The sequence below is a fragment of the Hyaena hyaena genome, unplaced genomic scaffold (assembly GCF_003009895.1).
Source record: "Hyaena hyaena isolate Hyena2069 unplaced genomic scaffold, ASM300989v1 scaffold_31, whole genome shotgun sequence".
Taxonomy (NCBI): Eukaryota; Metazoa; Chordata; class Mammalia; order Carnivora; family Hyaenidae; genus Hyaena; species Hyaena hyaena.
This window is the reverse complement of record NW_024080664.1, coordinates 4,198,956-4,223,706: the sequence shown is the minus strand read 5'-3', so window position 1 is coordinate 4,223,706 and position 24,751 is coordinate 4,198,956. Positions and strand designations below refer to the sequence as shown.

Here is a 24,751-nt window from a genome sequence, read left to right as displayed (position 1 = left end):
TCCATGGCGACTGCAGATGGGAGCCCCAAGCCTTTGGACCCTTCTGCTTCTAAGTAAGTTGCATCAGTGGTCTTGAAACGCACAAGTCTTATCAGCTTGGGATGGTTTTCAGACCAACGGTCATACTTCCAGCATCTTATTTAAAATCGTGTTGGTCGTGGCATTCCACTGAATGTGAAAGTCAACAATTGTTCCTTGAACTCGTGTGCACCTTCGGAGCTGGTGGGGGAATTCCGCGCTTCCTGTATTTTTCACCCACACCTGTGAAGGAATGGCTTTGCCAGGACCATACACCTGCTGTGGGGCACACGGGGCTGTGTGGGGGACCTTGGTGGTGACGTGGTTTGGGAGGGCTCAGTTCTTATCAAATGAAGCAGAAAACGTTTCCCCTGCGAGTTCTTTGACGATAACGATCAGTACAAGGAATGATCATTTGCAAAGCGCCTTGATCTCCATGACACCACGTCTCCCTCGCTCGCTGAGTGCCTACTTTGCCATGCTCGCCCCAGTGTCTCGGCCTTTACACATGGGGTCACTGAGGCAGAGAAGGGGTAACATGCCCCCCCACCCCCCGCCCTGCACTGGAGAAATGTTGGAGTCAGTCTGCCTGGAGTCAGACCCGGATCTGCCTTTATTAACCAGGCGTCACACTGCCCTGTCTCCATGGTAGACAAGATGCCCGTTCCAAAGCATCTCACTACCCTTGACCTGTTTCCTCCTCTGTCCCTTTTCATTCCAGCAGGGAGAATATTACTGGGGTCCCTGCCTTCAAGGACCGGCCCGTGGGAAGGGAGGGCAGCTTGTGAGGGTGGTCCGAGGAAAATGGGGCGTCAGCGAGGACCACCAATGACAGAAAGAGGGAGAAGTGGGTCAGGCAGGTGACCGGGAGTGGAGGCTGCAGATGAAGTGTGAAAACACAGAGCCCGAAGAAGGGGAGTCATCAGCCGTGCTGGGGACGGGAGCAGGGCGCAGGGCCTGCTGGGGCTGTTCTCGGGGAACTGGGAGTAGAGAGCGGGGCTCACCAGCGGAGGGCAGTGGGGGAGGCCTGGCGAGGGCTACGGGTGGAGATGCTGGTGGGGCAGGAGAGCAGCACTGGGTAGAACAAAGGGCACAGAAGAGAGAGCTGTCCCCACAGCCCAGGGGAGCCAGCTGTGCAGGAAGAGAGTGGGCAACGGTAGCCGGGGCTGGTCACTTGGAGGTCACTGGTGGCCTTGGTGGGGTGTGGAGGGGACAGAAGCCAGGTGATGGGGCTGAAGGGTGAAAGAGTCAGAAACTGAGGCAGGGAGCGTTCTTTTAGAAGCGTGGGGAGCCCGGAGATCTGAGGCAGTGTGGGATGGGAGGGAGGTCAGCAGAGGATGACCTTGGAGGGAGAGCGGCTGCCGTCCTTCCCCAGGGAGCGGGAGGGAAGAATGGCTGCTGGCCCAGGCTGGGCATCCGTGAGACAAGGGACGTTCACAGACACAAAAGGCGATGGGCCAAGCTTCGAAAACATGGAAATTCCTGGAAATTTGGCCCTTCCTTATTGTCATGTACATGTCAAGCAGTACTCATGAGCACAATTTTCAGAATACGTATTCAGACACATAAGCAACACCCTTTGCTTCCTCCATACGAGTGAATTGTCAAACATTTCCCGTCTTTACAGACCATCTTCGACACCCAGATTTGCCAAAATGAGATCGTTCCTTATACGCTGCTTTACATTCTGGTTTATGCAGCATGAAATTTATTTCTCCAATATCATTTTAGCGTGATGTCCCATAATTTATTGATCTAACCTTCTGAGTTTGAACATTTGGAAGGTTTCTGCCTTCTCACGAAATCAAACAGCGCTTCGATGAGCTTTGGGGGCCCGTGACGGGTCATTCCCTTAGATCGAGGCCAGACCCGCGGCGGTTGGACCTCAGGGCTTATGTTATTCTTTTTTCTGGCCACTGTGTCAACCTGCCCTCACAGAGATTCTCTGCTTGCACTTTCTTCAGCTGTCGATAAGTGAATTTGTTTTTCCACACTCCTCTCCTTAACGAGTATTAACAATAAAAAACTCTCTGCCAATTTGTTAATGAAAAATGGTGTCCTTTGCTTTTTTAATTTTCATTTAGCAATGATAAGCCTTCACTTAAATTACCCACAGATAGTTTGAGGTCATGGGCAATTAGATGTAATTAATTCATAATTGAACTTTTCAGAAGTTGTCACAGGATAGTTGACTTCAGCGGCCAGTAGGGGGCTCTTCAGTCCCATCAAATATAACTATAGGTTTTCAGTTACGTGTCAGATTAGAATGAAGACGAATTTCCATCAGTGTGTGCTTTTTCAAATTCGGGGAAGTTCTATCAAACAATTAAGACTCCTTCCATGTGAGTTTTATGGCTTTGATAGTTTTTAATCTCTAAAGAAACGCTATCAAACATTCTCCATCAGAATTTCTCTTGGGTTAGGTATAGTGGCTCCACCGTGAAAACTTGTTTGTGTTTGGCACGCTTGAATTACTAATATGATTTGCCCAAATGACTCCTGGAAGCCTTTAAAGTTCTCTCTGAAAGCGTCCTATTTTGCTTGCTTGAGAGAAATGGACGAAAAGCCAGCTTACTTTTTTCAGTGGTTGAATCTCAGTTTACCAAACTGAAAACACCCACCATCCATCCATCCTTCCCCCTATTATCCATCTACCTACACACCCACCTACCCACCCTATCTTCTTTTTTTCTATCTATTCATCCATTTACCCCCCACCATCCATCTACATACCTACCATCCATTCATCTAACCACCCCTCTACTCACCATCCATCTATGTACCCATCATCCATCTATCTAGCTACCTATCCATCTACCCTTCCTTCCTACCATCTAGTCTCCCATCCATCCACTCATCCACCATCCATCCATCTGCTCACTCACCCACCCACCTTTCCTTTCTTCCATCCATCCATCCATCCATCAATCCATCTATGCATCCACCCTTCCCAGGCCTATTTGCTGAGCATCTGTGATGTATCAAGCTCAGTGGTGGGATGCAGGAATGCTTGGGAACCGAGAGACATGGTGGAGAGTGTATAGTGTCTCTGAATGAGACTTGCTGGGCACAGGCAGGCAGCCACCAGCGAGCTGCTGCCTTGCTAGGGAGGAGTTGGATAGTCGTGAGTTACTCAGGGAGAGGGGGAGGCTCACATTCCGAGTCTGTGGTCACTTGGATTCTGTTTAAACACTTAAAATGCGAAGACATTTTGTTCTGTATTTCTACTATTTAAAAATAATATTTAAAATCTCAATTTCCTTGCATTACAATCTTTTATGAGATGGCAGAAATTACTTCAAGTCCTCACTGGGTGTTAGCTGGGATACACTGTAAATGATACTCAAAAGCAGAGCCAAGGTGTACTAAAGAGTCAGGAGCCCAGCTGGGCTGGCCTTGTATGAAAAGGAAGGTAAACTGAGGCAGAAGAGAAGACCAGGAGAAGCTGGGATGCAGGCACAGTTGATAGACTATGGCAGGTGTCGTGGGTGGAGTCAGGTCAGTGGCAGCAACAGGAACACGTCGATGCTACTGCTGATTATCAGGCTGTAGTCAGAGGGAAGGTGTCTGAATGGTGACAGGTGTCAGGCTTACAAGTCACCTGGGATTCCATCTGGATCCTTTTCTGCTCACCCCATCCACGCTGGGGCTAAGGGCCTCATGCCAAACTGCACTGACTGAGCCAGCTTTGGGCAGCACAAGGGTTAATGGCTATGTGCAAAGCCATCCTCAACTTCCACTAAAATGCGGCACGGTTTAACCACATTCAAGGCCTTCCTTGCTTTAAGTGTTTCCAAATTGGCTAACAATTCTTTAATGCCTGTGGATTGACCCTGGTTGCAGCCCGTCCCCATTAGCCACAGAACAAGTGCAGATGGACCCTAGATTTATGGTGGTTTACAGCCCACAGATGCCTCCACGTCCCTGACTGACAGACAGTGCTTGGGGCATCTGTGGTCTGGGGCCCCCCTTCCGTGGCGATGTGGGGACGCTCTGCAGCTTCTGCTCAATTTTGCTGTGAACTTAAAACTGCTGTAAAATGTAAAGTTCATGCTGGAAAAAAAAAGGCTTTGATATGCATGTGTACTCCACTCCTCAGCCTGAAACTGTCTCCACAGCACAGTGTAAGGTGACCTCGCCATTCAAGATCAAGGTCACCAGCCCCTCCCTTCCTTGATTTTCATACCTGGTGCTGTACCGGAGCTCCTAGATTCTGTTCCTCTCCCTTCTCTCCTCCTCTGCCTCCCCCCCTCCTCCCCTTCTCTCCCGTGAGCAACTCTGCTTTTGGGGGTCAGGTGTCAGGTCTGCTTTATCTGTATTGAATTTCACCTTATGAGGGTGACACTCCCATATTTATTACATTTATTATATACCTGTGTGTTTTAGAAGAAATCGTCCCAGAATAGCAACTGTGTCTTTGTTTGCATTATTCACCGGGAGGCGTATAAGCTTCCACGAGCTATAGAAACGGAACTGCCTGCGCTCTCCGTTGCCTGACTCCTGGACCAGCTGTTTACGCCCGCACATCTGGGCGAGGTCCCCTGGCATGCGGCCACAGGCTGCTGGCTGTGAGCCCAACGAGGAGCCCCTGGTGGGTGGTGCCAAAGCACGAACAGCATCACGGCTTCTTTTTGTCCAGACTTGCAGGCCAGCGTGGGCCACGTGGTCTAGATGGCGTGTGGGGGGCGGCCTCCCTCCGCGTGGGGCCCTCACTGGAGGACAGGGAGGGCTCAAGGACCACACGGCAGAGAAGGTATCTCCTCCAAGACCCAGAGCACCAGACAAGGAGTCCTCTGCCTGGATGGCCTTCCCGGCTCTGCCGACCTCTGCTTGGCCTTGTCATGGGAAGTCTAGAGGGCGGGGAGCAGGGGTGCTGGCCAAGGGGGATCCTCTCGGGGTGCCAGCAGTGTGCGTGCGATAGCTTCCAGCTCCTCACCTGCTCACGCTGCAACGTTCCCAGCTGACCCTCTGTCCCAGGAATGCCCCTGCCCTTGGGTCACTGGGAGGGCATGGCTGCCCCAGGCTGGGCACGATGGCGGAGGCTTCCCTCTCCCGGAGGCCAGACGGGGGCCACGTGACAGTGCTGGAGTCAGTCGTGGGCTTCCATCCAGATGCCAGACTATTTGTTCTTCTGTATTTTGGGTCAAATTAAGCACTCTGAGCTTCGTTTTTTTTTTGTTGTTGTTGTTCTTTTGTTGTTTTATTTTTTGGTCTGTAGAATGGAGACTTTAATTCCTGTTCCGTCAGGGACTAGTGCCAGTAAAAGTGAAAGTGTGTGTAAAATACCTTAGCACGTGCCAGGCCCCGGGCCAGTGGAGACTTTCCTGCTTCTCCATCCCCTGATTATAAAGACCCGAGGAGGCTGCTGCCTTGCCTCGGTAAGTTCTTTGGTCCGTGAAAAATGTACTAAATAGTAATTGTTTATCACATTTCTTTCTTTCTTTTTGAGAGAGAGAGTGCAAGCAGGGGAGAGGGGCAGAGGGAGAGAGAGAGAGAGAGAATCTTAAGCAGATTCCATACTCAATGTGGAGCCTGACACAGGGCTTGATCCCACAACCCTGGGATCATGACCTGAGCCCAAACCATGAGTCAGATGCTTAACTGACTGAGCCACTTAGGTGCCCCCATTTATCACATTTCTTAATTGTTAGATACACTTCTAATATTTCCCTGTTAAACTGATGTATATTCTTTTCCGCATATAGCTTTAGGATAAGAGGGAACTTCAGATAAGTGGCTCGCTTGTACAATCAACTCATCAAGGAATTTAGTTATCCAAGCTGTTAGTCTATTAGAAAGACTGTGTAAAACAAAGGAGACCTCCAAAAATAATGCTAACCAAACGGATAGGAATTTGTGCCCACGCAACAAACCACAGACGTGTTTGCAGAGTTTTCACGGGTGCAGAGTGGTGGAAGGAGCCCAAAGTGCCAACAGCCAGAGTGTAGTTATGATCGGCTTCCTTGAGCTTCTAGAAGCTAATTCAGGGATGGGAATTCTATATAAGGAGACACGATAAGTAACGGGCCCTTCTGTTATTTCACCTTCTCCAGCAAATGCAGAAGAGCCGTATCCTGCCGAGTGCCAGCCACAGCCCAGTCTACGCCTCACGTCACACTGGAATGCGCCATGGCTTCCCGCCCTGGATTTTCCCGCACGGGTATAATTTCCCGCCTCTTTGGTTAATGAGAACCAAGTGCCTCTTTGCAATGCAGGTAGCCGCTCTGTCTGCCATGCCAGGACACGGTGGCCTCACCGCGCACGAGTTTTAATTGAATGACTGCCACTCTGGAGACCTCTGTGTCTTTCAGTAATCAGTGACACACACAGTAAAGGTGAGGCTTCACCAGGTGTGCGTCAGGCACCGTGTGACACGGAGTGGACTAGGTGGAGAAATACGCCGTGCCACATTTTGATAATTGGACATTCGGTATTTTGTGGCCTCCATAACATCAGCTCGCAATGATTTTAATAAATGCAGAGATAGCTTGCCTGATATCAAGGCAACTTTTAGGTAGCAGAAGAAATACTTTCTTGAGAGAGAAAACATCACGATCATGTCATTGGCTCTGTCCTGGGGTCGTACCAGGAGCAGGTGAGCCATGTGGCAGGAGGGAGAAGAGGCGTCCTTTAGCCCTACTTCAGTGAGAGGTAGAATAATGCAATTATCGGGGCGCCTGGGAGGCTCAGTCGGTTAAGCGTCCGACCTCGGCTCAGGTCATGATCACACGGTTTGTGGGTTCGAGCCCCGCGTCGGGCTCTGTGCTGACAGCTCGGAGCCTGGAGCTGCTTCCGATTCTATGTCTCCCTCTCTCTCTGCCCCTCCCCTGTTCATGCTGTTTCTCTCTCTCTCTCTCTCTCTCTCAGAAATAAATAAAAAATATTAAAAAAAAAGAATAATGCAATTATCACACCTGGATGCTCACATTGCAGCACTGCGACCCAGGAAAATTACTGAAATGCTTTGTGCCTCAGTTTTCACCTCAGTAAGATGGGGATCATGATAGCTAGTGTCTACCTCATGAGATTGTTGTGAGGCTTGCAGGAGTTAACGTATAGAGAAGTGGTAAAACAGGACGCTTATGAAATGCCAATATTTTAATATTTATGTGCTTCTGCCTGTGACTTGACAATATCAACACAATTAGGTGTTTAGGGTGAATGAAAGTACGTGTTTTTAGGGGAGTGGGAAAGAGAATAGGTTTCTTTTACTTTTCCACTGAAGCACTAGGTGTTTAGAGCTTGGTGGGTAAGGACAGGCGGCCACAAGCCAGGCTGCTGGGCTTTAACTTCCAACCCGTGTTCAAATCCTTGGCTAACCTCAGAAATGTGCCTGCATGCTGGAGGATTCTGAGCTCAGTGGAGAGCAACAGCTGAAAAATTACTAAGCAGATACCTTAGCCTGTGCCAGGTTAAAGGTGCTTGTTATACACCTCAGGCTTTCCATTTAAGGTTCATTAAAGTGAAGATGATGTTCTAGGACTTAGAGATTCACCTTAGACTAAGGGCAAAAATCCAAATAGACCCACAGTCGCAAAATGGAAACCAAAACCTCTGCAAGCTCAAGCCTGTCAGAGTTCAAAGCCCAGCATGTTAACAGCATATCACCCACAATGTCTAACATGCAGAGAAAATTACTAAATATGTGAAGAAACAGGAAAATGTGACACACAGTCAAGGAAAAAAGTCAAACAGAAACTCCAAGATGCTCTGATATTGGAACTTGTAGACTCTTAAAATCTGTAAGAATTTGTAAGCCAACTCTTAAGTTTGAAGACTTAAAGGAAATGATTGTCATCTTGAACAGATGGAGAATTGCAAGAGAGAAATAAAAACTGTAAAAATAAGCAAATTTAAATTCTATAACTGATGGGGCGCCTGGGTGGCTCAGTCGATTAAGCGTCCAACTTGGGCTCAGGTCACAATCTCACAGTTTGCGGGTTTGAGCCCTGTGTCAGGCTCTGCACTGACAGCTCAGAGCCTGCTTGGGATTCTCTCTGTCTCAAAAATAAATAAATATTTAAAAATTAATCAAATGTGGGGCGCCTGGGTGGCTTAGTCGGTTAAGCGACCAACTTTCGCTTCGGTCATGATCTCACGGTTCGTGGGTTCGAGCCCTGCGTCGGGCTCTGTGCTGACTGTCAGCTCAGAGCCTGGAGCCTGTTTCAGAGTCTGTGTCTCCCTCTCTCTCTGACCCTCCCCTGCTCACGCTGTCTCTCTCTCTCTCCTAGAAAAAAAAAATAATCAAATGAAAGCTAAAAAATATTTGTTGCCAGCAGACCTGTACTGAAAAACATACTAAAGAAGTCCTTCAGCCGAAGGGGAAATGACGGCAGATGGGAGCCTGGATTGGTGAGAGGGAGTGGGGAATACTCATATTTACTGAGAATAGTAAATATGTGGATGAGTGTGAAGTACTTAATTCCTCCCACCTAGTTTCTTTAAAAGACAAATGACTACTTAGTACAAAAATAATACCACTCTTTTGTGGTGTTTATAACACTTCTACATGTACAATATATGATAAAAACACAAAAGATAAAGGATAATAAATGGATTCTGTTTTTCTCACATTTTAGGTAAAATAGTACAAGATGAATTCTGTGTCCACTGCGCTAAGTTGAAAATACTATTGTAATCCACAGATCGGTACCTACAAAATAAGAAAGAGGAATCGCTAAAAAGACGTTAGAGGAATCTAAATAAAGTAATAAAAAGTACTGAGTTAGCCCAAAAGGTGGGAAAGGACAAACAGAAGAATGAAAAGAAATGGGGCAATGCAGAACAGCCAGCAAAATGGCGGACCCAACACAACTGTCTGAATAACGGCATTTAATGTAAACGGAGGGGAGGCTCCAATTAAATGGCATATGTTGTCAGATTGAATAAGAAAGCAAGACTCAACCATGTGCTGTCCCCAAGAAATGCACTTTAACTATAAAGACATTGAAAATGCGAGAGTCATCAAGAAAGCTGATGTGGCTCTATTAGTATCAGGCCAGGTAGCCTTCAGCAAGAAGTATTGCCAGAGACAAAACGAGACATTTCATAATGATAAAATAACCAAACAGGAGGTCACATACCAATCCTAAATGTGGACACATCTCCTAGCAGCGCTTCAACGTCCGTGAGGCACAAACCGACAGAACAGAAAGGAGAAATACAGATTTCCAGGATCATGGCGGGAGGTGGTAACACCCTATGTCAGTAACTGATAGGACACGTAAACAACAAAAAAGTAAAAAATGAACACGCAAGTCACAGAATGAGAGGAAATATGTGTGTCTGGCAAAGAACCTGTATCTGGAACATATAAAGAACTCTTGCAAATCACAAGCCCCGTGTAGGGCCAAGCAGGCAAATATCTTGAACAGATATTTCAAAAAAGAAATTATACAAGGACTAAAGGTCCATGAAAACGGTGGCCACGGAGTTGTGCACATTTTCCAAAGCTTGCACTTAAGATGTATTAAAGTCTGTGCATTTCACCATATATAATTTTGACCTTGATAAAAATGGTGCCGGAGGGCAAAGGAGAGAAGGACCTAGGTGACCCCAGCTCGGCCCCATGACTCGGTGGCCTCAAGCAAGTTACTAAACCTCTCAGGGCCTCAGTTTCTTTATTGATAAATGGGGTGCTGATGGACTCCTCCCAAGGCCATGGTGATGATCCAACATACAACACAAAGAGGGGAGACAGCTGGTCCGAATGAGGTGCCCTATTCAACCCTTTAGTGGTCTCCCTTCCCACCCCCCTTCTTCCTCTCCCGTGTCCCAGCTCTGGACAATTCTCTCTCCACGAATTTCTGCAGTACAAGTAGGGGAGAAAAGGAGAATGGGACATGTTCTGACCCGACTGAGTGGTAGGGGCCATGTGGTAAAGGGAACAAGATGCCACCACCACCACGTTCTCACTCTGGCAGTCAGCATGATGCTTCCCCAGGTATGGGGTCGTCCGTGCTGCATGGGACAATGTGTCCGTGTCACATAGCTAAAGCTGGCTTGTCTGGCATTCTAGTAACTACGAGTGAATTGAACAGCATAAAGTTAACCTTGAGGCACTCAACGAAATAAAAGTGAAATCCTGTGAAGTTTCTAAAAAAATTTTTTAAAAATGTTTGTTTATTTTTGAAAGAGACAGAGCACGAGCAGGGGAGGGTCAGAGAGAGAGGGAGACACAGAATCCAAAGCAGGCTCCAGGCTCTGAGCTGTCAGCACAGAGCCCGTCGTGGGGCTTGACATCATGAACTGAGAGATCATGACCTGAGCTGAAGCCAGACACTAACCGATTGAGCCACCCAGGAGCTCCTGAATCTTTAAAATTAAATAGAAATATTCTGTATCACAATGTTTGAAAACCTGCTAATCCTTGTCTGTTTATATGCATATTTTATATCTGTCTATCTATCTATCTATCTATCTATCTATCTATCTATCTATCCATCCATCCATCACCTACCTATCACCTACCTACCTATCAACTCTTACCACCATAACTCATATCTAAATGATATCAGAGACTCATTGCTTTTAGGGCTGACAGAACACTTCAGTACCGTTTGGTTTGACTGGTTCATTTTGAGGATATAAGACAGAGACCGGGGGAGGTGCAGAACTCGTCTAAGATCAGGGAGCTGGCTGGTATATGGATCTTTTAGGAAACCCTATCCTCAGCCAGATATCATGGAATATTTACCCCCCACCCCCATTATCAATGGGGTAAATGCTCCTGCAGCTTCCTTCTTATCACCTGTGTGATGCGTGGATGTGCCCAAGGAACCACACCCTGGCAGTTCAGGCCACGTGTGGAAGAATCCCCCCAAAATGTGAATGACTGATGCCGTTATTGAACGGGCTGGAAACAGAAATTGTGGCTTTCAATTACAGCGACGCATACGGGCATTTCAGGAAGGCCACCGGGGGCAGGCGGGGGCAGGCGGGGGCTGGCCTGGATGGCACCGTAGGGTGTTTATGCAAAGGAAGCTGCGGTTTCTACCCATCGGAGGCCCAGCCAAATGCAGGGATGAAGTACTTTACAGGACGACGCACCGGGGGAGTTTAGAAGAGGTGTGCGAGTCAGACTGAGGAAATCGTCTGCGAGGGTCCATGCTCGCGAGCTTGCAGGAATTAACTGCAGGGTCTGAAAATGTGATTCGAACAAGGGAGGAGCATCAGAAACCGAGAAATGCAAGAAATACCTTGAAGACCACATGCAGCATCATCTGGAGGCCGCTTTTGCCGGGGTATTTCCCGGCAATGTTGGTTGCAGACAAGTTGAAGAGGTTGGCCCCTGTTTCGGTGCAGATGGCATGGACCAGCATTTTCTTCCCTACCCCAGATGGCCCCGCCAGCAGCAGGGATTTCACCAAAGGGGCGCTCTCATGCACTGCTGCCGAACCTAAAAAAGTCAGAGGCATAGGCTCTAAAATCCCACGTAAGTGCCTCTTAGACCCTCAAGGCTGCTCTGCCACCGTGTGACCTTGGATTCCGCAACAGGGAAGAACATGTCTGGAGGATTTCTTCCCGGAGGCCCCCTTCCGTCTTAGGCTGTGATACCTTTGATTTGTCTGTCAGGGCTCGAGGAGGAGCCAGAGGGTCTCCATACATTGCTTCTCTGCTGCCCCTCACCCTAGAATTCCAGCCCCCCCCAACTCATCATTTTAAAGGATATTCCTGCAATAACTCACCTCTAGCATTTTTTTAGGGTATGTGTGTGTGTGTGTGTGTGTGTGTGGATTTCTCTGCTTGTCAGCAGTGGTGCTACATTCTTTGAAAGCTTAGGGAAAAGAATGTGGACGCACGGCCGGTAAGGAAGGCTGAGAATGTTCATTAGCGATTCTCAGAAGGGTTGGGGAGGGGGAACTTCGTCATTCTGCCTGGGGTTCCCGCCTGCAGCAGGGGCAGCATCAGCCTGACACTGGTTGGTGAAGTGACCCGAGTTCTCTGCAAGGCATCAGAAGCCCCCACACTGTCCGCCTCCTCCGGGCCAGAGCGGGACTTGGGTTTGAGCATCTTCTATCGTTCTGAACACACGCAGAGAGCACATTGGCGCTAAGTGATTTATACCAGGAACGGAATGACTGTGATCAAAACATCCCATATCATGTGACTTTGCTTTGGTCAACTACTGGGCACTTTCTGATCAGCTGTAAATAGACCCATGTTGCAACTATGATTGTGCCTTTCTTCCCCTCCATGTGTCATTGAAAAGATATAGGGAATTCACCAAGTAACCAGAAACGTTTTTTATGGTTACCTAACATAAACTTGGAACCCAGTTTTGAGCAAGTTCTGTTTAAAATGCAATTACAGGGGTGCGTGGGGGGCTCAGTCAGTTGAGTGTCTGACTTTGGCTCAGGTCATGATCTCAATCGGTTCCTGAGTTCCAGCCTCACATCGGGCTCTGTACTGACAGCTCAGAGCCTGCTTTGTGTCCTCTGTCTTCCTCTCTCTCCCCCTCCCCAGTTCATGTTCTCTCTCTCTCTCTCTCAAAAAAAAAAAAAAAAAGAATAAAATGCAATCACATAGGCATGCTTTATCGGTGGTCAGTGGGGGATATGGTAACATAATATGATAAAGGAGATACTGTTTGTCATGATAGAGAGAGACGCAATTCATGGAGTGGTCCGTTCAGTCCCTGGTCTTGGGGGCTGCTCCCTTCATGGCCCTGGCTGGGGCCGGTGGGGGTCCCATGTGGGGGAGTCATAGCTTGTTGCAGAGGGTTATGGCCAGGACGGGAGCTAAACCTCGGTGGAGGCAGCCAGAAAGGGAGGCAAATAGTGCTGAGATCCATGTAAGCCACAGAGGGTCCAGAGAAGAGCTTAATTCCACCTCGGGGGATGGGGGGCTCAGGTCTGACTTCCGGGAGAGGGCGGCCTCGGAAGGGGCAGAGCTGGACCGTGTAGATATGGGGACACGTGAGAAGAAGCCAGGTGACAGAGGCCCCGTGACTGTAGGCCCGGAGTGGGAAGTCGGGCAGGTACTGGGAAGTGGCACATAGTTCTTACTAGCCACGGGGCAGGGGCAGGGCCTGGGGCCTGACGCCAGCCGTAGAGGGTTCCTGGAAAGTGGCTGGTGAAGCCAGGGAGCAGGGAAAGGTCCTGGGAGGGGTGGGGGAGGACAGACTCTGAGGAGGGGGCAGCAGGAGGGAAGCCACAGGGACGGGGAGACCCAGGAGAACGTGTGCTGTTTACTCCAGGGAAGTGACTTTCTGGAAGGAAGAGGGTGGTCACCAGGGTCACTCAGAGAAGGGAAGGCAGTGGTCAGGGGAGGCCTCTGCACGTGGGGCTGATCCCTGGACAGCCCATCAGACGGGCAGGCACACCTGCCTCGGTGTTCACGGCTCTTCGTTGCTTATATGGTCTTTTAATAGCAGTTAAAAAAAAAAAACGCAGAATCACTAAGAGTCCAGGCTTCTGTGCATTCACCCTTTCCAGCACTCGGAGGATTCAAGAATCACAAGTTGGCCAGTGGTCCGTGTCCTTCCTAAACCCAGCCCTGTCACTGCCTACCCTGGACCCTGAGAAAGTTCCTCGGCACCCCGGAAAGGCTCACTCCCTACCCTGGACCCTGAGAAAGTTCCTCGGCACCTGGAAAGGCTCACTCAGCTGCAAACGCGGGGACTGAAACGTGTGTAAAATGATGTTTCTGCTCCAGGGGCGCCCTCCCCTCTTCCTCTCCTCCCTCTGTGTTCTGAGGGACAGTAATATTTCTGGGAGGGTGAGTGGGTGAGTGGTGGCCAGCTGCATCCTGGGAACTCCCTCATCTGCCCAAGGGGCTTGGAAAGCTCACACCTCGCCCCGGGGTCACTGGCGGAGGCCCTGGGGGCCAGGCGTGCAGAGGCGCCTCACCGTGGGTCCTCAGGGCCCTCTGCAGGGTGGCCGTATTGACCAGTCCCGGCTGTGGTGACCTGACCACCAGGGCCAACAGACACATTCCTTCTTGAAACTGGAAGCTATTTCAGGTCTGTGACATTTAAATGAAGCACTGGAAGGCAGATCTGTGAGCGAACTTGCCTGTCTGGCCTGTTTGTGTCTTGCATACACACACATACACACGCACACTGGCGTGCGGGTCATGACAACAAGCGCCAGCCCGATCTGGGGCCTGGGGAGGTTGGCGGCCTGTGGGGACTCCAGCCCCCTCTTTGACAAAGGGGGGCTCGGGTGGGACGCTTCCTGAGCATCTTTCTTCTGATGCCTTTGCGCCACCTGGCAAGCGACCTCTGTCACCTCTGTCCTCGAGCCACGGCTCAAACATACCTCCCCTCATTTGTTAGGAGTCCCGTTGAAAGAAACATGCAGGTTCTTGGCACTCTCTGCTCTCCAGCCCTTCAGTCACGTGATGGAGGCTGAGGGCTCATCATGAGATTTGCGTGGGCCTCGTAAATACTGCATATTTTTTTATTGACCCCAAATGACACTGACCCTAAAGTATATACGCTTATTTATGACATAAATTTTATATGTGTGAAATTTAGGTTGGCTCCTCCAATTCCATATACTACTTTATTTTCTTTTTAATTTTTTTAACATTTATTCATTTTTTGAGAGAGAGATAGTACAAGCGGGGGAGGGACAGAGAGAGGGAGACACAGAATCCGAAGCAGGCTCCGGGCTCTGAGCTGTCAGCACAGAGCCCCACGTGGGGCTTGAACTCACGAACAGTGAGATCATGAACTGAGCCGAAGCTGGACGCTTAACTGACTGAGCCCCCCAGGCGCCCCTACCATTTATTACTTCTCATTGAAGAATGAGTTATTTCTTGCCAGTACATTTAAGTCAAAATGGAATAATATTATAAGTGCCTAAACTATTCCCATACCATTGATTTATTTATTAAAAAAACTTTTTTTAGAGAGAAAATACATGGGGGAGGGGCAGGAGACAGCAGGAGAGAGAGAGAGAAAGAGAGAGAGAATCTTAAGCAGACCCCATGCTCAGCTCGGAGCCCAACTCCTGGGCTCAATCTCCTGAACCGTGAGATCATGACCTGAGCCGAAATCAAGAGTTGGACGCTCAACTGACTGAGCCACCTAGGTGCTCCTCTCATACCATTTAAAAACTAGTTAAATGAAACATGGCTTCTATTTCAGAATTGTCACCAGAGCAAAGCTTGGCTGGGGTTCTTACCTCTGCCCCAGATGACTCAGGCCATGCACATAAAAAAGTCATAAAATAATAACAGCTAATGAGAGCAGCTATCTCTGCTGACTTTCTGCACCTGCCCACACACCGCAGAACTCTGGTCCGTTGGTCTGAACAATCGCGATCGAGTCCTATTTAGCGGTTGGAGCCGACATCAGTGAAAACTGGCAGAGCCTTGATCCTTCAGATCCATGAAATTCACTTTCCCTGACTCATGAAAGGCCGGCTTTGTTAAGGACCTAGTAACGGAAGCCTGTGTATAAAAGGCAAGCCTAACGTTAGCCCTTTGTCTAATTTGATTAATTTTAATTGCAGGTGCTGGCTTTGGTTATCATCTCTCCGGATGACAGGACTTTCAGCCCAGAATGTCAAGCAGCACTCCATAGCAGTGCAGGCGAGTGTTCCCTGGGCACCCCCACCCCCACCCCCGTGCTGTCTGGGATGTGCAACAGAGCGACCCTCACTCAGAATTCTCAGTAGGAAGAGTTCAGCCAGGAAGATACTGCCAGCGCCCGCAAGCAGTGTGCCCCTGCTTCTAAGAAAAGTGGAGTCTTTACCTAGAGGCAAGATCCCGTACAAGGCGATGAGCTGTCTGACATCCAGGAGGGAAGGCATGGGCTCTATGGACACTTGGCGAAGAGTGGTCCCCAAGTAACTGTACTCTCCTGGGGGAAAGAAACAGAGGATCAGGACATGGGGGGCTGCGCGGGGCCGAGCCGCATCATTTTGGCTCTTGCGGCACTAACGCAGAATACACGTTCAACGTTTCTGAGCAAACATGATGGTCTTACGGAGTCGTAACGAAGAGCACCTCTTTTTTCAGACAGAAGCTTGAGAAAAACGCTCCAGTCGTGTAAACACGGCTATCCCGGCTATGGTGACTGTGGATTCCCTTGAATCTGACACTGACTTCCTAGTACTTCCAAAGATAATCTTTGAATATTAAAGATGTGAAGTAGCACAAAGTTCCAAAATGCATGACATACAAAGTACACTAAAATATGATGGGTTTTTATTCGATTTATAGGCGAAGCGATTTTGTCCAACATCTGCACAGACTTTACCAGTAAATTATTTAAGATCAATGTGGAATTTGTACTGGAGCAGGTGTACATCTGAACTAAAACGCGATCATTTGGAAGGAAGGCTAGGAGTCTAATTTAGGATAAATAGAAACATCTCCTTTGGAGGGCAATATTCATTTACATTTTTATCATTTTCGAAGGATTACCAAAGGAATAATAATAGAAATAAATCTTTACAGGTTTAATTAGAAGGCATCAAAGGTCTTAATTGTAACTGGTCATAAATCTGAAGTGTTATTTTCTAACTAATTTGGATAAGGTCACCAGGAAAATTAGTTTGCCCGTCTCCATTTGTCATGAGGAAGGACCTTTACATGCTCATGCAGTTCTCTCTTGATTTGTACCTGAGTCTGAAGGAAAAATATTCAGTGCATGAGTCACAGTGTCTTGATCGTTTTTTTCTGATCTTTTCTTTCTATAAGAAGTATGGGTCTTACAGAGCTTTGGATGTGATACCTGTGTGTCAAATATAATGCACTTCCGTGTATGTGAAATGAGAGAAGCTTTAAACAAGCATTTTCGATGCTAAGAAAATCAGAGTTAAAAACCAGCTAATGATGGTGGTTTTGTTGTGGAAGGCAGGCTTTCAAAGCTTCCGCAGGAAAAACAGTGCTTGGCAAGGACAGTGGGTATTGGTGGAGGGAATGAGCGATAATGAAAGCGTCTATTGTGGCTTCCGATCCCCGAGCTTTTTAATGAGCAGGTAATAAAGAGAAGAGTGGTTAATTTCACCTTCACCAGAGCAGAAAGAGATCCTGTAGCCACCATTAAATCCAGTGCTTATTGCTGTAAACATGACATTAGAGGTGATCTGAAAGTGACCCCAATTTTCCTGCTTAAATAAATCCATATTACTATCCAGATGCACCATATTTCCTAGAACCTAACAGATTTTATTTAGACGCATCATATTAAATTGAATTAGTGATCATTCATTCTGATGGAGCGAAGGACACACCAGCCCCGGCCGCCTGCCAAATGTTAAGACTCATCTCGAAAGTGTTTCGCCGTGTTTTGTGGTTGCCCAGCATGGAAGACATAAACCCTGCCCATCTATTCAGGCAGAACTTAGAACCTTCAGGATTCCCTGCACAGGTATCAGGTCTCTCTCCGGAGAGGGAAGAAGGAAATGGTGGATGAAAAGGTGTGTTAGACACAAGACAGGGGCAAGGGTAATCAAACCTACAACAGTGGATGGAAAAGACCCAGGGAATGTGTTACGGGCGGGATCGTGTTTCCTTAAAATTCTGATGCTGAAATCCAGATCCCCAGTATCTCAGAATGTGACCTCGTTTGGAAATAAGGCTGTTGCAGATGAACTGGTGAAGGCGAGGTCGTGAGGGGGGCCCCAGTCCCAGATGACTGGCGTCCTGCATAAACTGGGGAACTGTGCACACAGACGTGCACTCAGGGAGGGCGGTGGAGATGGACGCAGGCGTGGGGAGACGCAGCAGAAGCCAAGGAACGCCAGAGGCACAGCAAATCGTCCGGGGACATGATGAGGGAGGAAATGATGAGGTCACATCAGGTCAGGGAGGGCGAGGGAGGCGGAGCAGCCAGGGGGAGGGCTGGGGGTCAGGAGCAGGACAGATGTGGGGCTGGGGAGGGGTGGGTGTGGGGGGTCCCAGCAGAGCAAGCGGCAGCTCCTTGTGCCCTTGGGAGGAAGCAGCCCCGATGACATCCTGATCGCACTAGTGACCTCCAGACAGTGAGGGGATATGTGTCTGCTGCTGGGGCCCCTCGGCCTGTGACAGCTGTCACAGCAGCTGTAGCAAACCAGTGCGGAAGGAGTAAAATAATGGAAGAGAAGATGGGCATAACAGCAGTAAAAAAAAATAACGATAAATAAAAAAAAATCTTGAAGGTGGGATCAGCCTCGAAACTTTCCATTTTACCCCACACAGCATTAAAAAGGGTATGAAAGGGGTGTCTGGGCAGCTCAGTCGGTTAAGTGTCTGACTCTTGGTTTCAGCTCAGGTCATGAGCTCAGGGTTTGGGAGTTCGAGCCCTGCACTGGGCTCTGTACTGACCGTGCGGAGCCTGCGTGAGATCCTCGCTCCCTCTGTGCCCCTTCCCTGTTCTTGAGCACTTGCTCCCCCTCTCTCCCTCTCAAAATAAATGAATCAAGTTAGAAAAAAAAAGGGTAGGAAGAACAGAGTAATTTCTAAGAAATTCTAGCTTCCTAAATACATTCCTCAGGGGCAAGGGGTGGAGGCTGAGGAACAGACGCTGCTGGTGGGTGTTTGGGCCGTCCCCCCACCCCCGACTGCAAGGATGTCCTGCTCCCCCCCCCCCCCGTCAGGGCTGCACATGGCACCATCTCCCAACGACAAGGATGGGGGCACCTCCTACGTGGTTAAAATTCAGGGGAACTGACTTGTTCATAACTGTTATGTCGGACACAGGCCGCCCAGCTTCCGGAACGAGGTCAGCAGACAGACTGCTCCAGGCTGACTTCGTGGTGTGACAGAGGCGGGCCAAGATTGTGCACCTGCTGGGTTCCCACCTGCTCCGAAGCTTTGGGGGTGGGGGTGGGGGCTGGGGGGGGGGTCTCCTATGTAAATATTTAAGTTGTACCTTCTAAGCCGGGCCGTGGAGAAGCTGTTGGGTGTTCTCATCCGTAGGGCAGGTTCTGAGCGCCAAGGCGAGTTCGAGAAACACTACCTCTGGTCTCGAGTGGGACAGGATAACTTAATTGAGGGGAGTATTAATTTGTGTTTGTTCTCCCTATATCTTGCCCTCAAGCAGTGGCTGCCCACTCAGCGCTTCGTGCTTCTGAGACGTGGACTGGTGGGGGGGGGGCACAGAGATACCACGGAGTCACCAGCCCTCCGAATGGCAGCCCTTGAGCCTGCCAGAGACGGGCAGGACTCTAGCTAGCTCTGCGCGAAGCATGGCCCAAATGCCCTCTCTCCCAACTCATGAAATTCTCACAGTGATTTCACGGGGCAACTGCCGTTAATTCTCTCATAATTGTGGAAACTGAGGCACAGAAGAATTACAGAAAGGCCACACCTCCTTCAGAGGACGAGGGGTGGGGGGAAGAGGCATTTCTGTCTTCCACATCTTATTTCTCTTAAAGCCATATTTGCGGACTTTAAACAAATGTTATTTATTTATTTTGAGAGAGAAAGTGCAGGCCTACAATATGTACATGTGGGGGAGGGCCAGAGAACGAGGGAGAGAGAGAATCCTAAGCAGATTCCCTAGGTGGGGCTTGATCTCACGACCCCAAGATTATGACCTGAGCTGATGCTAAGAGTCGGACGCTCGAATGACCGAGCTGCCCAGGCACCCCTTATTTCGTGACTTTGTTCATTTTTGTATTCATTATAATTTATTCTCTTCATTTCTAATATTCCTTGAGTTTTGTCATCTCACTTCTGATTTTTTCTAATTCCATGCTATGTATTCTTACATTTCTTTTTTTTTTTTAATATTTTTATTTATTTCTAGGAGAGAGAGACAGCGTGAGCAGGGGAGGGTCAGAGAGAGAGGGAGTCACAGACTCCGAAACAGGCTCCAGGCTCCGAGCTGGCAGTCAGCACAGAGCCCGACGCGGGGCTCGAACCCACGATCCGCGAGATCATGACCTAAGCGAAAGTCGGACGCTTAACCGACTAAGCCACCCAGGCGCCCCTCTTACATTTCTTTTTTTAAAAAATTTCTTTTAATGTTTATTTATTTTTGAGAGAGACAGAGTACAAGTAGGGGAGGGGCAGAGAGAGGGAGACACAGAATCCAAAGCAGCTCCAGGCTCTGAGCTGTCAGGCGCACAGCCTGAGCGGAAGGGGACACTTAACCCACTAAGCCACCCAGACCCTCAGACATGTCTTTTTGTGGTGTTAATTTGTTCCTTATTCTTTCTTTTTGCTAGAAACTTTGCATGGGCTTTGACCTTTTATGTGAGACAACATTTCTCTACTTTAGAGGAGTGCTTGGCTCAGCATAGCTTTTCAAACGTCACAGAGCCCCCCCTCTGTTGTTTTTATATAAATTAAAATCATGGTGTGCTTGCTTTGAGTCGCGTACAGACCTTCTGGTTTGGCCCTCTGTGCATCCCCGCGAGTGCCCGCGGGTATTTTGACATTCCTCTGCTCTGTGTCCCCGGTTGGCTCCTACTTTGGGGTCAGAGGGGAGACCTCTCACTTTGCTTTGGTGTAAATGTCTGCGGGTTTTTGTTTTTGCTCTCTGGCTGCTATTTTTATGCAGGGATTTGGGACCATCCACTGCCATCTTTCAGGCTAAAGATCTTAACTGGGAAAAAATAAGGAAAACATGGAAAAAGCCCTTTTGAGATTCGACTGATTTTGTTAGACTGTGTCACTGTCATTTGAGGTCACTCTTAAGTGTCTGACTGCATTCACTTTGGCCTTAGGTGTCATAAAGGTGTTGCCTGGAAACTGACAGAGAGATCATTGCAAAGTCCAGGAGGGACAGGAACTCAATAAGAAGATGAGAGATATGTCTATTAAGTTATTTTTGTAGACTCTACCTTGTGCCTGTCTAATCACTAGAAATTCAGTGATGACAGAAAGACACAATGTCACAGGAGAAAGCAGACAAGAAGTCAGAGATCTCAACCACAGGTAAAGAGACAGAGTTCTGTTAAAAATGTCTTTTTTTTTTGTATTAACAGAATTAACAGAACATGATCAAGGGAATCCAGGAAAAAATCCTTTGGTAATTGAACAAGAACCATAAAATAAACAGAAACCCAATACACATTTCAGTATATATTCTGGTAAAATTCTTATACTATTAGGGAATATGAATGCTCTCTCAAGCTAGCTAGCTTCCTTCCTTCCTTCCTTCCTCTCTCTCTCCCCCCCCCCCCCCCCCCCCCGCTTTCTTTCAAGTTTATTTACTTATCTTGAGAAAGAGGATGAACTGGAGGGGTAGAGGGAGAGAGAGGGGGAGAGAGAGAGAGGGAGAGAGACAGAGAGAATGTTGAGCAGGGTCTGCACTGTCAGTGCAGAGCCCGATGCAGGGCTCAAACCCACCAACTGTGAGAGCATGACTGGAAGTCGAAATCAAGAGTGGAATGTTTACCTGACTAAGCCACCCAGGTGCCCCATGTGGTTTTATTTCGAAGGGATTAAATTAATCACTTTTTGATCAGTGGGAAATGTCAACCGTCTTGTTCCAATGGGCCAAAACTAGGTCAATGTATAACATCAGAATGAATAAGATGGAAACTGATTATAATTCAATAAACAAGAGAGAATCCAGGTTTTTACATTGATACCATGACAATTTCAAAAAAGGGTGGGAAGGAAATTTCTTCCTAGAAGAATGGCACCTTCTAAACATAGAAGGGAAGATAGAATAGAACATCCCCATTTTACAGCTGCCCTAGCAATAATCGATGCAGGCAAAAATCATCAGGGGTTGATAAAACCTTTAAACCAGTTGGGGACAGAATCTCCAGAGCCTCAAAGATCCCCCTTACAGGTTGTTCACTAACAAAGGGGAACATGAAGCTTGACAGTGGAGAAATCTGGGGAACAGCGCCTTGGCCAGTGATGAAACGTAACACCCCCCAGTGATGGGACACAGGTGCCCCCACGTGCAACTCTGAGGACACACTGTCACCTACAGTCTTCCTACCAAAAATAGCTTCACCCGAGTCAAGTCATGAGGAAACCATCAAACCACTTCTGTTGAAAAACAGTCTGTAAAACAGCTCAGACTCTGACGGTCAGTGGCGTGAAGGACGTCAGGTTGGAAGTTGCTCCAGATTAAAGGGGCGATGAAGCAGTTATGAACACCACATCCACGGTCCTTGATTGGATTTTGGATTCAGAAAGATAAAATCTTATAAAGGACACCATTGGGACAATGGGGGCAAGGGAGAGGTTGTTGATTACTTGTTAAGTAACAGCATCATAGTGATGCCAAGTTGTGTGAGTGTCATTATCCTTTCGTGGTTATGTGGGAGAATGTCCCAGTTCACGGCAGGTACAGGAAAGTGAAAATCACACCTGTGTTAGGGGGCTGGCATTACAAGGAATTTTAAGATTTAAGTGTGTTTTCAGGTCTTCGTGTTGTTTTTTAAAAATTAAGAAAAAACATTTGTTGAAGATGGTGTCAGAGAATGTCCCTCCTCCTTCCTTCCAGCGGCCTGTGTGGTGGTCCCTTCTGGAAGGAATTCCTCCCGTAAGAACTGTGCGTTCAAGTTCCGGGTGCCATCCTGTGGGGCATTTTGTTTCAACGTGAAGATATGAACAATTCATTTCCTCAGTTTAGCTTATTCCAGACAATTTGCCCCGAGGAACTCTGCCAGTAGGTTCAAAAACCTGCCTCTGCCACGTGACAGGGGTGGGGTGGGGTGGGGTGGGGGGGTGGGGTGGGGGGGGAGCTGGACGTATTAGTTCAAAGCACAGAATGAATTCAAATTCATTCCATCCAACAAAACTCCACTACAAGCCTTGGGCCAGATTTTGATTGGGGCAAAACCCACAAATAAAACGTATTTCCAGCTGTTGGGACCTCAACACCCAGGGCGGGGGCATATGTGGCCCATATATGCGTTATTCTTGGTGCAGCTTACCGATGTAATCAGAGAGGTTGACGTTCAGAGCCCGGATCAGCAGCCCTTCTTCCACCAGCTCCTTATACAGAGACTCAATGGTCCTGGTAACAAAACAGACCAGCTAGTCTGTGAGCAGACGCGTAATGTCAGCATTTCTGTTCATCATCACATATGCAGAGAACTTTCCCCAGATCTATTCCTATGCACATTTGTATTGATGCAAATAAGTTGGCTTTTGGAAACACTTCTACAATTTAGGGACATATTAGACTTTAAAAACAATACTTTCGCTCACCCACATGTACATCGGACGTTTTCCATTAATAAGAATTATATCCGTGGGCATCTGAGACCGGCTATAGCTCCTGCAGCCTGCCCTTTCATCAATCTTTGTGATGGCACAAATATGAATTAGAAATTGCCCTATAATAGCAGTGCAATGGGCTCACAATTATATATTCAGTTAGCATGTGCAAACCACCGTAGATCATCAATCCTTTGTGCAATGGATGCTTCCTTTTAACCCAATAGCTTAATGGTTTAAAAGAAATATTGATAAAGAACAAAGGCTCATAGGGGAACTAATTCTACCCCAAAAGATAAAATGTCTAACACGTGTGTGTGTGTGTGTGTGTGTGTGTGTGTGTGTGTGTGATGATTTTTTAGGAGGATGTTATACTTTTCCATAGTGTTTACAGATGTCAAAACCACTACTCTAACGGGGCCTTGGGCATATAGCCAGCACACTGGTAATTTAGACTAATTGAAGAAAAAAAATCAAGACAGTATCCCACTGAATAAGTGAAAGTCCCAGTGAAATTAACTGGGGCTTGGCTTCTAGGAATTCAGACAGGTCGAGCTTAAATACTGACTACAATCCTTTGAGATGCTTCGTCTGTTCCATTTTCATTTCTAGAGCTTTACTCTTTATTTCTACCCTAGTCTTTCTTCAGAATGAAGAATTGTAAATATAACTATATTTAACTAGTTCTATGATCCAGGTCAGTGTGATAAAGAATATCGGTTATATTTAAGCCAAATACCATTGGGATACATGTTAATTTAATGACTTCGATCTTTGATTGACTGCAATTTTACTCTTTCAAATATATTTAAAATAGTGTTTAAATTAAAACAGTGTTTAAAATTCTGCTGTGAATTAAGGCTGTAATGGGACTTGGGATAACAGTACCTGATCTGTATCAAGGAGGTACGAACTAGTTTTCTAACTAGAATACTTACTTGATATAAACATGTAACATACGCCTAAAATATTCAACATAACATTGAAGAAGATTCTCTAAAAAAATCGGAACAAAATATATTAAGACGCCTGGAACACAAGCCCATATTTCGATCTTTCCGGTGAAACGAACTACTGTTATGGAATAAAAAAACATTTTCAACTTTAAAACTACCTTAAATATGGTGAAAGTGTTCGTTTTGGGTTTAAATTAACTTTATGAGAGAAACGGAAGCTGTCTTCCGGAGTCGTGGCAGAACTGGCCTCGTCTAGAGGACAAGGTCTTCAAGATTGAAATGAAAAATCTTCCAGGAACGAGATGATGGGCTATTTCTGGGCTTTGGTGCCAGGGCTCCAGGCACGTGCCGGGGCATCTGCTTCCCTCTGGATGGTTCTAAGCTGGCTTCCTTTCTCATGGTCTCTCAAGCAGAGTTTGGGACTGTGTCCCTGCTACCCAGGGGAGGACTAGGGAACACCCCAAACAGTTGTATCCGTTAACACGTGGTGCACGTTAACAAAACCCACGGGAAGAAAGGCATTCCTTCAGAAGGATTTCTTTTGTTTTTTTTTTTTAATGTTTATTTATTTTGGGGGAGGAGAGATGCAGACAAAGAGGGAGATTGAGGATCCCAGGCAGAATCCATGCTGTCCGCACAGAGCCCAACGGATGTGGGGCTCAAACTCACGAACCTTGAGATCATGATCTGAGTCGAAATTGAACACT

General features: G+C 47.6%; 1 protein-coding gene across 1 annotated transcript in view; it reads right to left on the bottom strand.

Annotated features, from left to right (window-relative positions):
- The window catches only part of IQCA1 (IQ motif containing with AAA domain 1), a 139,726-nt gene that overhangs the window by 25,640 nt on the left and 89,335 nt on the right, over positions 1-24,751 (bottom strand). Inside the window, exons 12-14 of the mRNA XM_039228605.1 lie at positions 22,803-22,885; positions 15,722-15,829; positions 11,217-11,416 (exon numbers count right to left, since the gene is read on the bottom strand). Coding sequence (XP_039084536.1) covers positions 11,217-11,416; positions 15,722-15,829; positions 22,803-22,885 — 391 coding nt within the window. The remainder of the gene's footprint in view (positions 1-11,216; positions 11,417-15,721; positions 15,830-22,802; positions 22,886-24,751) is intronic.